This window comes from Gouania willdenowi, chromosome 12, assembly GCF_900634775.1.
Source record: "Gouania willdenowi chromosome 12, fGouWil2.1, whole genome shotgun sequence".
Lineage (NCBI taxonomy): Eukaryota > Metazoa > Chordata > Actinopteri > Blenniiformes > Gobiesocidae > Gouania > Gouania willdenowi.
The window spans coordinates 22,683,160-22,698,534 of NC_041055.1; the positions used below are offsets into that span (position 1 = coordinate 22,683,160).

At 36.1% G+C, this 15,375-nt stretch overlaps 1 protein-coding gene across 1 annotated transcript in view; it reads left to right on the forward strand.

The window, feature by feature from the left end:
- LOC114472820 (probable E3 ubiquitin-protein ligase HERC1) overlaps positions 1 to 15,375 on the forward strand; it is a 68,279-nt gene that overhangs the window by 27,856 nt on the left and 25,048 nt on the right. Inside the window, exons 27-41 of the mRNA XM_028462079.1 lie at positions 345 to 598; positions 1,853 to 2,041; positions 2,148 to 2,268; positions 3,208 to 3,445; positions 4,162 to 4,328; positions 5,173 to 5,325; positions 5,407 to 5,504; positions 6,109 to 6,201; positions 7,395 to 7,562; positions 7,624 to 7,863; positions 8,541 to 8,624; positions 9,301 to 9,526; positions 10,560 to 10,848; positions 12,447 to 13,201; positions 14,108 to 14,321. Coding sequence (XP_028317880.1) covers positions 345 to 598; positions 1,853 to 2,041; positions 2,148 to 2,268; positions 3,208 to 3,445; positions 4,162 to 4,328; positions 5,173 to 5,325; positions 5,407 to 5,504; positions 6,109 to 6,201; positions 7,395 to 7,562; positions 7,624 to 7,863; positions 8,541 to 8,624; positions 9,301 to 9,526; positions 10,560 to 10,848; positions 12,447 to 13,201; positions 14,108 to 14,321 — 3,289 coding nt within the window. The remainder of the gene's footprint in view (positions 1 to 344; positions 599 to 1,852; positions 2,042 to 2,147; positions 2,269 to 3,207; positions 3,446 to 4,161; positions 4,329 to 5,172; positions 5,326 to 5,406; positions 5,505 to 6,108; positions 6,202 to 7,394; positions 7,563 to 7,623; positions 7,864 to 8,540; positions 8,625 to 9,300; positions 9,527 to 10,559; positions 10,849 to 12,446; positions 13,202 to 14,107; positions 14,322 to 15,375) is intronic.

Consider the following 15,375-nt stretch of genomic DNA (forward strand, 5'->3'; position numbering starts at 1 on the left):
CCTTGATGGAGTTCGAAAATGAGAAGTGCTCAAATATTTTTTTACGGAGTTATTGCCCTTGTGCCATTTTTTTTACTCTGTTCGAGGTATCTTCAAATTGGACAGCTTTTCTTAGAAGCCGTTTAAGATCGTTAGTAATTTAATAGTCTGATGTGATAATATTTTCTTATGTATACATCTAAGTTCTTAGATTTAGGGCATTTAGGAAAAGATTGTGAGTGATAATGACAAACAATCTGGCGGGGGATGTCTTCTTGTTTTATGATAATTTGTGGATAAAAGAACAATTTATATGCAAGGTGAAGTGTATATGTTACACGACAACATGCATCCGTCTGGCTCAGGCTCACCTCTGTGTTCGTTGGGTATTATGAAAGACGCGTGGGATCGCCTGCGTCAGTGCATCAGCCCAACCGCCACCGTGTCCCGTGACAGCAACAGCACCCTGCTGATTCTTAACCAGGTGTTTCACTTTGTCTGTGGGAGCCTGACCCACTCACCATCCACCTCACCAACACTCCCAGCTGCACAGAGCTATGGTCCAGCAGATCCCAAAGCTCTCACCTTTGCCATATTACAGCAGCAGAGGCGAGCTGAAGTAAGTGTTCCTCTTTTTAATCCAATTCCTAACAATACTTGTAATATATCTAAAATTGCAGTAATTTGTATTTGTTTTCAATGGTATAACAGTTATCATCAAAGCTTCATACATAACATTTATACAGCAAAATAAAAAATCCAGGTGGGCAGGTTGTTTAAATCCATCCCATATTATCGTATTGAGCACGTTGTATGAGAAAGAATGATTTATTAGAGCAATGGTTCACAACCTTTTTTGGATCATGACAACATTCTGATGTGACAAATTTTTGGCAAAACCCAAAGACTTCTTTTTCCTTTTTAGAATTAGTTTGTTATACTGTGTTAAAGGTATAGAGTAGCCAAGATCAGATATTTTTTAACTGCATTTTTTTTTTAACTAGATTTATATTTGAGAAAGTGAAAGTTTAGATTACAGTTTGAATTTGTGTGTTGTATTTTAATTAGAAAAATAATTTAATAATGATTCAATTCAATTAAACTTTATATATATAGTGCTAATTACAACAATAATCATCTTGTATCGCTTAAAGAATTTATATAAGAATTTAAAATGTAGATTATTAGTTAAGAATATATATACTGTATATACACACACATATATATATATAGATTTAATAGTAATAATTTAATAGTTAATTTATATACTGTATATATATTTATAGTAATCAGTAATTATTTTTTGATGAATTACTAGACATTTCAGGGGACCCCATTTAAATTTCAGGTGACCCCACATGGGATCATGACCCCAAGGTTGAAAAACACCGCAGGCTGCATAAAAAGAAGAAACATAAAAAACATTAAAAAAAAAATGAAAACCTATAAAGAACTTTGGTTTTTATCAAATGTGCTTCCACTTTATTAATTCAAATGCAATTCAAAGATGGTTTCTAACACCGAAAAACCAAAATTGTGTAACTCAACCTGATTTCTTTTTTAAAGGAGTTCTTCCACATTGACTTTTTCCTCTGTAAAATGACCACAGAGTTAAAGGCAGCCTAATACAATACATAGTAATCAGCGTTAGAAACAGCCAGGAGGATATTTAATATACTTGAGATGATGCTTGACTTTGCTTTTTCCCGTCCTGGCCTTTGATCACCATGGAAAGGTACTAAAATAGAGGACAGAAGGATTTTGACCATCGAGCTGATTTTAAATAACCCGTTTTAGCTGCTTTTTTGTTAGTCCAACAGTGAGGATAACAGTGTGTGTCTTATCTGCGAACCCCGCCTTTGTTTGTGATCAGATGCGACTCGAGGCCCTGTGTCAGATGTCAGTTTTCATGTCTAAGATGGAGGAGAGGAGCAGCAGATCAACAGCGTCTCCCGCACTGTTACAGTCGGTGCAACTCCAATTCCTCTCTGGATGTTTCACTCTGGGAACACAAATAATCACGTCTCACTCGGGAGCTAATTATGAGACGCAGCATTACATGGTACGTCTAGAGACATATTAATGCACTGTAGTGTTTGTGGCAAGCAAGAAAACATGGAATTATGTTTTTGAGTTGTTTTTTTTTCTCCCCTCTGATCTAAATTCAGGACGGCACACATTCAGCTTCTGCAGTTACCCGAGGAGAGCTACAAACTGCAGCACACACTTTCTACCAGCAGGTGGTGTGTGTTCTTAAACAGAGGGCTCTGATTGAAAGGAAGCACTCAGGTGTGTTTACATTTGCGAGTACTACAGACATGGGCAACTGACGGGGAAACACACAAAACTACTGCAAAATGTAATAAAACGACCATAGATATACACAAAATGACTTCAAATAACACAAAATGACAACAGAAATACACAATATGACTCAAAGAACCCTACAAATATACAGAAAATGACAAAAATACGCAAAAAATGACTCATCAAATCAAATACACTATATGATTCCAAAAGACACACCTCACAGGAAAAATCCACAAAAGGACAACTGAAATCCATAAAATGACCCACAACAAGCAAAAAAACAATAAAAATACATAGACTGACCGAAAATACTCCAGCAACACACAAAATTATTACAAAAATTAACAAAACAACAACAGATAAACACAAAATCATTCCAAATAACACAAAATGACAACAAAATACACAAAAAATTACTCATAAATTGCAAAATTTCAAAACAAATATACAATATGATTCCAAAAGACACACTTTACAGGAAAAATCCACAAAAGGACAACAAAAATGCACAAAATAACTTGTAACAAGCAAAACAACAATAAACATACATAGAATGACAGAAAATATTCCAGAAATACACAAACATTAACAAAATGACAACAGATATACACAAAATGACTCCAAATAACACAAAACAACACCAGAATTACACAAAATGACTAAAAAAAACCCTACAAATATACAGAAAATGACAAAAGTACACAAAAAGACAACAAAGATACACAAAAAATGCAAAATGTCAACACAAATACCAGATATGATTCCAAAAGACATGAGGGTACATACTGTGGCCCTTCGATCTATCAAAACATTTTTGTGGCCCCGGTTAGTTGCCCACCGCTGGAGTACTGCAGTATTGCTTTTAGGTTCTACCTGCTGTTTTGATGTCATTTTTTTTCTTTCCCCTATTGCACACAGGCTCCTGCCAGCATCTTCTCCTTGCTACAATGTTTGCGTTAAACTTCTGTTACCAACCGTTGGACTTGGTTCTTTTAATCAAATGTGGCCTCCTGGAAATCCTGTCCATGTTGACTGATAACTGTGCAGTGATGAACCAGGGCTGGTTAGCAGCGTCACACTCCGGCCCCGTGCTGCTCAGTGGAGCCGTCAGACTAGCATGTGCTCGCCTGATACAGATACTGACTGTGGCTGCAAGGTGGGAGTGTACACACTAGTATTTAGCATTCCTTACCAGGCTTGGGGTCAATTACATTTTTCAGGTACAAGTACGTTTTCAATTACAATTGATTTACAATTACAGTGACCAGCGTTTTTTCCCCAATTACAATTAAATTACTATTAGTTTTTGCCTACATTAAGTAAATTACAATTTGCCTTCAATTACTAAAGTTTGATTACAATTAATGACCCTGAATTAAATAACCTAATAAAAGTTAACCATCTCTTATGATAACAGGTCCTAAATCAGCTGTAAAATACACTAAAAACAAATATCTATCATCTAATTTCTTTCCTATCTATTGGTTACCTCATTAGGCTTCCTAATCAACGATAAATATAGGTATTAATATTTTTGATGTGAGCATCTGAGCCTTTTTTGTTTCAGTATACTCCTAAATTAATTTTTTAAATGGTAAAAGTAGGTGAGCTTGATATGAAACATTTTAATGATTAACTGCATATCTGTAGAACTTTTTATAGAATTTTCATTCGAATTACAATTATCTGAACTCAATTACAATTTAATTACGATTACGAGAGCAACATAATTTTAAAATTACAATTGTAATTACGCCGTAATTGTAATTGATTATCAGTTACGTGATTACAACTATAATCGACCCCAACCCAGTTCCTTACTATACTGTTTGTGCTGTTGCTTTTGTGTAACAAATATTCTTCTGTTCTCAGCACCTGTGAGGATTCTCTGCCGATTGATGTTTCGCAAGCTCTGATGGAGGTGTTGTGTGAGCAGCTTCAAAACATCCTGTTTACCTTTCAGCAGCAACAGTTTGCAGAGAGAGGGATGTCTGCCAAATCCAACCCAGACTCTGGCAGCAAGCACACATGTTTAGTCGGTGGGGTATATTCCTGGTCTCAGTCTTTTAGGTGTTTCTTACAAGTCCACATGAGACCATTTAACCCTCGGTGCACCTTTAAAAAAAAAAAAAAGTTACAATGTTTGAGCTTAGGTACCAAAATGGTGCCCTTCATAAAACTCATAAAAATATATCATTTTTCCTCTCCTCCATTTTTTCACATCAGAACTTTTCAAGCAACTCCAGACCTAACCATAGATTTAAAGTTTTCATTATATTTCTGTTTTTATGCCCTTTCTGTAATAAAAAAAAAAAAAAAAAATTTCAATGAGAAAAATACAAAATATGCATTTAAAAAAAAAAAAAAAAAATGGAACATTTGATATGAAGTTATTACAGACTTGAGTAGGTCAGTAATTGATAGGAACATTGACTTTGAGGCATGATTACTTTTTGAGCTAAACATTTTATTGGAAAAAAAACCTACATTTTTTTTTTGACCTTTTGCCACAACAGTACCCTTCATAAAAGTGTCTTCAAAATGTCATGTATAAATATTTTTCCCACTTTTTTCATCCTACGTAAACACTGTTTTTCCTGTATTTAGATATATTAAGTATTTTGGAGAAAACCACATTTATATGTCAGGATAGCATTATATCCAAAATACGTGGTTATAATGGGAGTCAATGGGACCAAATTGGTCCCGAACTCAAAGAGTGTCAGTACATTTTATATCTTCTGTTCTATACATCTTGCAATAAAAGTGATAATGGAATAACCAGAAGTACAGGTTTGGTGCCCTGAGGTATTACTGAGTATAATCATTGAGTTGATTTGTGTAAATGAATAACCCTGATTGTCTCTTGTTTTGTAATCTTAGGGGTTGAAAGCAGCAAAGTGGTTGAATCCCAACTTGCAGACTTCTTGGTATTTCTACGACGCGTGCTGTCATTAAGAGTAATGAAAAGGCTTTCTACATTTGTCAAGTGGATCAATCCAATCATGTCTATCATTTCACTGAAGTGCCCCACAGGTGAGGACAAAGATAAGTGGAAGAAAACTTGAGCGACCAAACATTTTCCATTGATTCATGCTTTTTTTCCTCCTGGTTTAGGATCTCCACATTTCCAGAATCTTCGGACTAAGCTTTTGGCCTTCCATGTTTTGGAAAGACTGTTACCTGCTTGTTCTGAGCCTGCACAGATAGAAGAGGTGTGTTAAGGGAATGTGGGTGCACCATGTAAATAAATTATGACGTTCTTTATTAGCCTATTGTCAATATCTGATATTGTCCAACACTTAAGTTCCCGCATTAATCAATACCGTTATAGACTTAGACCAATTCCCTCCAACCTAATTTTAGGTTATATTATAGTGTGTCAATGGAATTAACATTTTGATGCCCACTGGAAGTGTTCCACATAAAATATAATCTGTGCAATGTCAGAAAAATAATTCAACTTCAGTTATGGAAATTATTTATTCATATTTATATAACAGCTCTCTCTTTTTAAGTATTTTTCCCTAATAAAGTTTGTCACACCTTCCTTAGGGAATTTAGTTTGGTTGGTTTTGCAAGAAAAAAACTTGCAAATTTGACAAGAAAAGATTGCAACAGTTGCAGAAAAAATTATTAAAAACAACAAAAAATGAAATGGCAGAAAAACCTATACTGATGTCAACCAACATTACATTCTACAGAAAAATAACATTTTATGCCAAATGTTTGTCGATAAAATGAGTAGGCCGATAATACTCACCTTTAGTTATGAGAAGAAACCATTCACTTGTATTTCTGCCTTTCTCATTTCTGTAGATTGTTAAACAACTCTTTCAGCTATTGGCTGCCTACATGTGGGAGGAGCCACTCACTGAGAAAAACCCAGAAGAAGCTGAAAAAGACCGAGTGGTAATAAAGTACTAATTATTATTGCCAGATGTTCTTTTTAATAAGATGTATATAGTACATACTTGTGTATTTGTTGCTGATATTTTCCATCCTGGTCTAAACCTATTTTGGTCAACGCCATTTACTGGAGGCTGCTGTCCATCATAATCAAATTTCTCATTACAAATTCCTTAAAGCTGCAGTTTGTAACTTTTTTTGGCATCATTTTGTTAAAAATCCATAATCAACTTTGAGCATGGTGTCATCCAAAGTGTTCTGAGTGGACATTGGATCTCATCTCCTTCTCCTGACTGTGTAAATAAAGTTCTGGATGTCAGCCAATCAGAGATCTTTCTACAAACATGTGTGCTCCATGAGCTGTTTTGGGTGTTTCTATTGGCTGCTTGACTGAAGGCAGACGTGTTCAAGGACCATCTGTAGTAAACGTGTATTTGAAGTCTCCATAACAGCATTAGGTCCTCGCGGACCTCCGTGGCTGCGGGGAGAGTTAGAACAGACAGGATTAACCAGACGCTTATTCAAGGTGAATTAATTTTACAGTCAGAATGCAGCTGCCGCTCAGAGTGACTAAGATCAGTGCAGCCCCCTCTGTGTAAGCCAATGACAACAGCCGCTGCTCAGGGCAGTAACTACAGATTAATACATGTATTCATGTCAGAGTCTCTAAAACACCAGAAAAATCTCTACTAACACAGAATAACGTCCCTACATTTGTCACTAGTCTATATTGAGAAAAAAGTTGCGAAGAGCGTTCACAAAATATACCAGTAAGGGAGGTTAAGTTTCAGTTTCAAAACGTAGCGTAGAGAGGATTCTACAAACTGCAGCTTTAACACTACTGTAGCAACCCTCAGATTTGAAGACATCTACCACTATGCTCCTATGATTTCATCATTTTATTTTTCTCACTTTCTGATTTGTTTGATAAATTAACATGTGTATTTGCCTATTGCGTCTTCACCTCAAAGAAAATAAATAGGCAATAAGTGACATTCATTCTAATTATTGTAAAAAAAAAAGACAGGATCAATACATTTGTACAATTACATACATCACTTTTTTTCTTCTACTTTTTAAATCTAAAGTTGTGATTTTCTTGCCATGTAAAATCTTCTTTTTTGACAATATCTTTTGCACTTTCTTAATTTTTTTATAAAGTTCCATATTTATTTGTCCAATGCATTGTGTTCTAGAACCATGGCAGCTATGAAGAATGTATTCCCATTGGAGACTTTTCATTTGACCCACACAAACTAGTGTGTTGCTCCTTGGAAAATGGGAGCATCCTTGCTCACGGCTCAGGAGGGAAGGGTTATGGCTTAGCAGCAACTGCTATCTCCTCAGGCTGTTTTATCTGGAAGGTAAGTGTGAGATGATAAATACTGCACTATTACTACACCTCACAGTCATTTCTATCCACAGTTCTACATCACCAAAGAGAACAGAGGCAATGAGGGCACATGTATTGGCCTCTCACGCTGGCCGGTCAGAGATCACAACCACCACACCACCACGGACATGTGGCTGTATCGCGCCTATAGTGGCAACCTGTACCATGGAGGGGAGCTGGTTCGAACACTTCCTTCTTTCACCCAGGGGGACACCATCACCTGCATCCTGGACATGGAAGCTCACACCGTGTCTTTTGCTAAAAATAGCAAGGTCCTATGAAATCTATTACAGTCGTGGTTTTCTTGGAATTGTGTTAAACATTAAGAATAAATCAATGCAGCGATATATTGTCACATTTTACAACATGATTATTGTATCCATTCAAACAATTTCCAAATCGATTTATTAAATCATGTTTTTTTAATGAAAAAACATTTAATTGCGCTAACATATGCATAGCACGTATACGCACGGTCACTATGTGTCAGTGAACCACATCAGACCTCGTTAAACTACGTCACTCCTCAATGCATTTTAGCTTGGACGTTGATTGCACTTTATATTCATAAAACATAGTGGGCATTTTGATGTATGTGGTTACTTAAAAAAAAACAAAAAAAAAACACTTTATCAGAATCTGTTGTAGAAGAAAAAGTTAAACTTTTTTGAACAGTTTAATAAACATACCACTTGTTTTTGTTATTGGTACATGAATTACAGTTAGTTCATCATTTACTTGTTCTCGCAAGTTTAAAAAAATGAAATAATTTGTATTTCGTACCATTGTAAAGGTGGAATTTGTAATTATTGATATTGCGATATATTGTATGCCGTATTGTTTAGTATCGGGATATATAGTGACATGTGAATTGTATCGTATCTTCAGATTCATGGCAATGTACACCGCTAATTCTTTAACATTTGTTTTGTTTTTGCTTTTCCTCAAGGAGCCAAAGTTGGCTTTTGAAGGCGTGGTTGCCTCTGAATTATATCCCTGTGTCTTGTTCTACAGCAGTAATCCTGGTGAAAAGGTAACAACCCCCCCCCCCAATCTTTACATCCTTCATGGTCATGGCCAGGGTAATTAATTAAATTATGACCTAATTGTAATTGAATTCATAATTGAAAAATAAAATGAAAAATATGTTGCTATTGGGTTCAGGTAATTGACTTTATAATTGTAATTGTCATGAAAACTTTATAAAAACTGTCATTTACAATGTAATTAAATGCAAAACTGGGGAACCATGTTACGGTTCTATGACTTATACCTATGTGGTTTACAAATAGTTAAATATGTTTCATATTGAGTTTACCTGTCAGTTTTATTGAGGATCTTTTTACCATTTTTAAATTGAGGTCTATACTGACAGAAAAAAGGCTCAGATGCCCACAGAAATAGTGATTAATTGAATTAGAATTTTGGTAATTGAGAAGGTAATTGCAATTGATTCCAGGGAGAAAGTAATAATTGTATTTTTAATTGGAAAAAAATACCGGTCAACATAATCATAATTCAGTTGCAATTGAACATGAATAATTGAAGATGTAATTGTAATTCAAAAATGTAATTGATTCAACCATGGTCATGGCTGTGTTTTGTGATTTATTATGTGGTTAATCTTGTTACAGAAGCACTATAAATGCTTTAAAATGTACTAGATTTTGAATAATTGCTACAAACTAGTGATGCTGCACCCGTTCTAGGTGGCGCTGCAGGATCTGCAGATGAGAGGAATGCCCAGTAACCTTCTTCCTGGGGAGCCGCTCTGCAGCCCTCAGACCACCGTGCTGATCGAGTCCACAGTGCAGCTACTACGACGGCTCCATCACTGCGACCATTGGTTACCACACATCAACCAACACATTCACACCCACCTGGAGCTCATTGGTCCTCTGCTCAGAAAGGACAGCTCAGGGAGTCTCAGTCCAGGTAAGAGGCAGACTTCAGGGAATGGGTCAACCCTTTACGTGTTCATACACTTTATATGCACTTGTTTTATCTGTGAGATTAAGTATTTTGAAATATATATATATATATATATATATATATATATATATATATATATATACAGTAGGTGGTGTCATAAATCTATTGATGAACGCGTACAAATAGAACAAAAGTCGGCAAGCAAAGGAAACCCTGCTCTTGAGTTGCCAAAAATAATAAACACACACTGATTAAAGTCAGTTCTTTAATTTCTTATTTACAAACTGTGTTCACTACAATTGTCTATTACAAGATAAATATAAAGAACTCACAAGAATGTAGTAGGAGATTTAGAAAAGAAAAATGTGGGTGTGGATGACACTGATAATGTTTTAGAAACCAGCTTGTAAAGTGTGTTTTATCAAATAGTTTGAAAAGCTTTTGAAATTGTTTAATTCTTCACCAGAGATGGGTGATATTATCGGCCAATATTAGACATAAAATGTGGGAAAAAAGACATAAAGTATGATATTTGTCTCTGTCGGTATCAATTTTTCCACAGGTATTGAAAACTAATATGTGCTGTAATAGATAATAATAATAAAACCCTAAAGTTGAAGAAGTATTCTTATTTTGCACTGATGATGTTTATTTGTGGAATACATTCAGTGGGGCATCACATTAAAAGTAGCCTTAACCTGTTATTTCCATGGATTTACATAATTTGACCTTAAATTAGGTTGGGGTGGAGGGTCTATGTGTACTGTATGTATCAGTATTGGTAATATCGGAATTATAGCGTTGCATAGTATCGAACATTTTCATTGGGGCTGGGCAGTATATTGAAATTACAATATTACCTATAACTGCTGTATATATTTTTTTTATTTTACAGCTCATTCAGAATTAAAAATATTGAGATTTATATTGTATATCGCCATTTTGAGAAAAAATATTGAGATATGAGTTTTGGTTTATATCGGCCAGCCCTAATCCCTATCCAGTCTGACTCCTATCTTGTCGTCCTCTCCTGTAGGCCCCAGTCAACCGACTACTGATAGGGAAGAAAACGACACAGATAAAGACTTTGAAGAGACAAAAGAATTGCCAGACCATCAAATGCTCCTGTCAGACGCCAAGCTGAAGTTTCTTTGCACTCATGTGTGGCCAGTGCTGGCTATGATCGGAGGCGTGGACAGCGGGGTCCGTGCTGGAGGTCTGTGCCGCCACAAGTCCAGCGGCCGCAGGGCCATCCTGCTGGGAGTCCTAAAAGAAGGAAGCTCTCTGGCTAAGCTCCAGTGGGAGGAGGCCGACTTTTCTGTCAGGTAGTGCACAAAAAGATTCACATACAGTATATTCCTCTAAATTGTTTTGATATCCTGTTTTTAAACTAACAATTGTCATTTACTTCCATTTAACAAATCTTGTCGTTTTTAGTCGTGGTTTTTTTGCAGCATGTGCTTTGCTCTAGTTTCCAATCTCTTTTGTCCCCTGTACCCCCTTCACAAATTTTGTCAAATCATATCATAAGTACCCTCTCCATAATTAGTGAGGATGCATAGCATATGCAAACTTTATTATTGTTATTCTTCCATCCTCCTCTAACTCATCCCGTAGTTTTCAACCAATTTGGACAAGTAAGGTATCAAAACGTGGATAATTCCTGGACATTATGCTATGTATGTTTTTTTATAACTCTTCAACTTTTTGAGTTATTCCACCTTTTCATTTTCAATTTCCCCATTCATTTTCTCATCGACAGTAATAGCTGATGGGTTCTTTGATGTTTGTCATCATTAGTTACAGTTAAAATGTCCTCAGTAACAAAAAATAATTCAGCTTCAATAAATTACAATAAAATATAGCATTTTGTGGTGAATTTATCCATAATAAAGCTTAAAAAAGGAACTAGGAACATTTCCTGATTATTTTTTAATTAATTGTTAAATCTTTCCGCCTTACCCCCATGCAATGAGCTCCTGTGTGCTTAGGGGTACGCGTCAGGGCTGGGCTCAATTATAATTGTAATTGCATAATTGATAATTAATTACAATTATAGCATAATTGTAATTTTAAAAAATCTGTTGCTGTCGTAATCGTAATTTAATTGTAATTAAGTTCACTTAATTGAATTTGTAATTGTATTTGCCATGAAAAAAAAAAAAAAATATATATATATATATATATAAGAAATATGTAAAACTGGGGAACGATGTTACAGTTCTTGGTACAGTTGTACACATACAGTATGTAGTTAACAAATATTAAGATATGTTTCATATCAAGCTTTCCCACATTTTACCATTTAAAAAATATTAAAAATATTAAAACCTATATTGTCATTGATTAGAAGCCTAACAACGTAACCAATAAATGGAAAAGAAATAAGATGATAGATATTTGTATTTAGTGTATTTTACAGCTGATTTTGGAGTCGTTATCATAAGAGATGCTAACAGAAATCTAACACAAGAGGAATGTTAACTTTCATTAGGTTATTTATTTCAGGCTCAGTAATTGTGATTTATTGTAATTGAACTTAGGTAATTGAGAACGTATTTGTAATCGACTTTCTGAGGATGAAAAATAATTGTAATTGGGGGGAAAAGCTCGTAACTGTAATCATAATTAGAGCATAATTGAGCATGGGTAATTGAAAATGTAATTGTAACGGAAAAACGTAATCGACCCCAACCCTGGTTTGCGTACCCCTGTTTGGGAACCACTGTTAGTGTATATTTGTCTTTCTTTTGGAATTTTGTTTAACATGTTGCTTTCTTTAATGCCGTTTAACCTCCTGATCTTGCTTTTTTTTTTCTTGCTTCCTCCTGTCATTCGTGAATCCATTCATCCCTAATGAATCCATCCTGGTGTCACTCCATGATGTATCTGTGGGTTCCTCCCATCCATCCCAATAACTAAGCTCCGTGAATTCTTGGTCACCCAGCGACACACCCATCACCTCGTTGGAGCCGTGTGACACATCTGGCTGTGATGTCACCTGCCTCGGGGGCCTCAAACCCACCATGTTGCTAGATCTGATTTATTTGATGGGGCTGCTGGAGGAGCAGGGATGGCTTGGCACTTATATAACCCCAAGAAGGAATTATTCAGTGGAGAGCACAAAAGACGGTGAAACCAAAAGCTGTGTGGATGAAGAGGGATCAGAGAATGTCAGATTTCTGACAGAAGATAAAAAGAAAAAGGTCAAGGAGCCAAAGATTGAAACCGACCCTCTCCAATTGCCATGCTCAACCAAAGATACCACAAAGGTTGCTGATCTCCAAGAGCTAAATCCTATCACGCAATCGCCCCAATCCTCTAAACTGGATGTTTTTGCAGTTGAACTAAGAGCAGTGAGAGTCTCTTATCTCCTTGTTGGAAGCTTAAAATCCCTCACTGTCCTTTTCAGTCGTGAAAAGCTATCGGATATGATTTCAGTGCCTAAAAAGGATGCCTCCAGCCCACACCTTGACCAATCCAAAGCCAGCAGCAGCCAATGGGATGAAAGCGCTGAGCTGCGATCAGTGATGCAATACGTGGTGCAGAGCATGGTGAAATGGGCAGTCAGGCCATGCCCCATCAAGCAGACAGTTTCTCTCGCCGACTTGGAAAGAGCGCAGATCATGATATACAAAGGAGCCCTGAACAGACTGCAAGAGGACAAAGATCGCAGAGGTACATAATCTGCATTTTTCAAAAGACTGTCAACAGCATTCCATGTACTGTATATGTGAATAAGTCTTTGCTGCAGTGTATAATAGCTGATATTGCAGATATGAAGTTTAAAATGGAAGTTTTTTGGCTAATAACTCCAATGAAGACCAATTTAAACATAATTTACCAAATAAGGCAAGGCAGATTTATTTTTATAGTGCATTTCATACACAAGGCAACTCAATGTGCTTTACATGATCAAAAAGTGCAACAGACAACAGCTTAAAATCAATAAGAACATTAAAGTAGGCAACAGAACATTTAAAATCATCAGTAAAAACATTTAAAATCATCAACAAACATCAACAACAACATGACCAAAATAATTTCAGCTATTTTTCATCCATTTTCTTGTTCCTGTTTTCTGGGTCGCAGGGCATTTTAGCTTTTACAATAAAGCGAATAACTCAAATTGTTATAACACTGTAATTATTGTAATCCAAAAATCCATTTAATTAATTAAAATCAGCTTTATTTGATAGCAACGTGCCCACTCTGTCATCCATGTGGTTTGACTTCCTGCTAACATCGTCTTCAAAATACATATTTATGGTGTTTCTCTTTCAAGTATATTTAGCTTTGTGGATGTTTTATTTTAATTACAAAAATTCATTTGAATGTTTATTAATGAAAAACATTTCACATGGAGAATTGGTATTGTTTTGTAAACACTATAATTCCAGGAAGTTCATTTTGTCTTATTTTCGTAATGAATATGTTATGGTTTAATTTTTTCAGACTTTTTTTTTGATCTGTCCTTATGAGTTATTTCTGGGCATGGCCCCCTGTTGCCCGATGGTATACCTGTAGCTATCTTTTATTTTTTACTGAGTAATCGTGATCTTCTTTAATATCTGTCCCCTGTAGAATCAGGTCACAACTTGTCCTCTCGACCCATTTCCAAGTCCTCCAGCTCTGTCTCTTTGTACAGCGCTGGTTCGGAAGGCACCGCAATTTTTGGACAATCAAACCGAGCATCTGCCTCCTCCTCCAACACAGACTTGGCCTCTTCCTTGCCAACAAACCTGCAGAGTGATGGTCTCGACAACTTCAACCCTTTCCTTCCCATCAGCCTCTTACAGTGAGTAAAGTTTTCAGTTGTGTACTTGTGTACATCTCTAAAACTCTCTCAGCCAACAGCAATCCCAAGTCAAGATATAGGCAGTTCTCATGTTATTGCTGATTGCAAAAGACCTTTATTTTTTAGCAGCAGCAGCAGCCATTCTGAGGCCCATGGAGTGGGTGAGTTAGAATCTAGTGCATAGTGGCAAGAAAAGGGACGTAAACTTCAGCATGTTCTTGATTTTTCTGCATTATTTGATCATTAAATGTGATCCCATTCACATCTAAGAGCACCGTCTTTAAACCACACCCAAGTGTGAGACTTGGTTGCAGATGGGATTATATTTTTTGACCAATTACGGAAGAAACCTCAGATCTTTCAAAGGTTCTCATACTGCTGCTTGCCACTGTATATAATGAAAGGTTGAAAGACCTGTCTTAACCCAAAGCTAAAGCTTTGTGTCTTTGCTCTTTTGCATAACGGTGCATATGTGCTTTTGTTTTCAGCTTTAAAGACTCAAACTGCTATAGCACTGCTGAAAGACTAGAAACTTCACAACAAATGAGAAAGATGTTCTAAAACAACCCAGACTCACTCCAAAGCGTAGAATTACTACGCTTGTCCACAGTGCAAACATTTTACGCATATGCCTCTCAGGGCGTAGCAATTCTATGCATTATTTGCCCAGTATTTTCTATGGGGCAGACGTCAGGTCATGTGACCACACCATCGTCCCGTTAAAGAAAGGAAAAAATGTTGGATATTTGTAAGATTTTCATGATATCCATTTGTCGAAACGAACACGAATCGTATACATTAACCGAATGGAAAATTTTACAAATGTCTGCCATTTTTTTCCTTTCTTTAACGGGATGACGATGTGGTCACGTGACCTGACGAGTTTAATTTGGGCCGGATCTTGCCGGAGCAAGAACCGACGCCTCCCCACTTATTTGATTGGACCCAGCATTCAATTTTTTTTTTTTTTTTTTTCCATTCAGCACCTCATTTGTTTTTGATTAAATAATGAAATATTATATTTGGACAACTGTGTCTTTTATTGAGTTGAAAT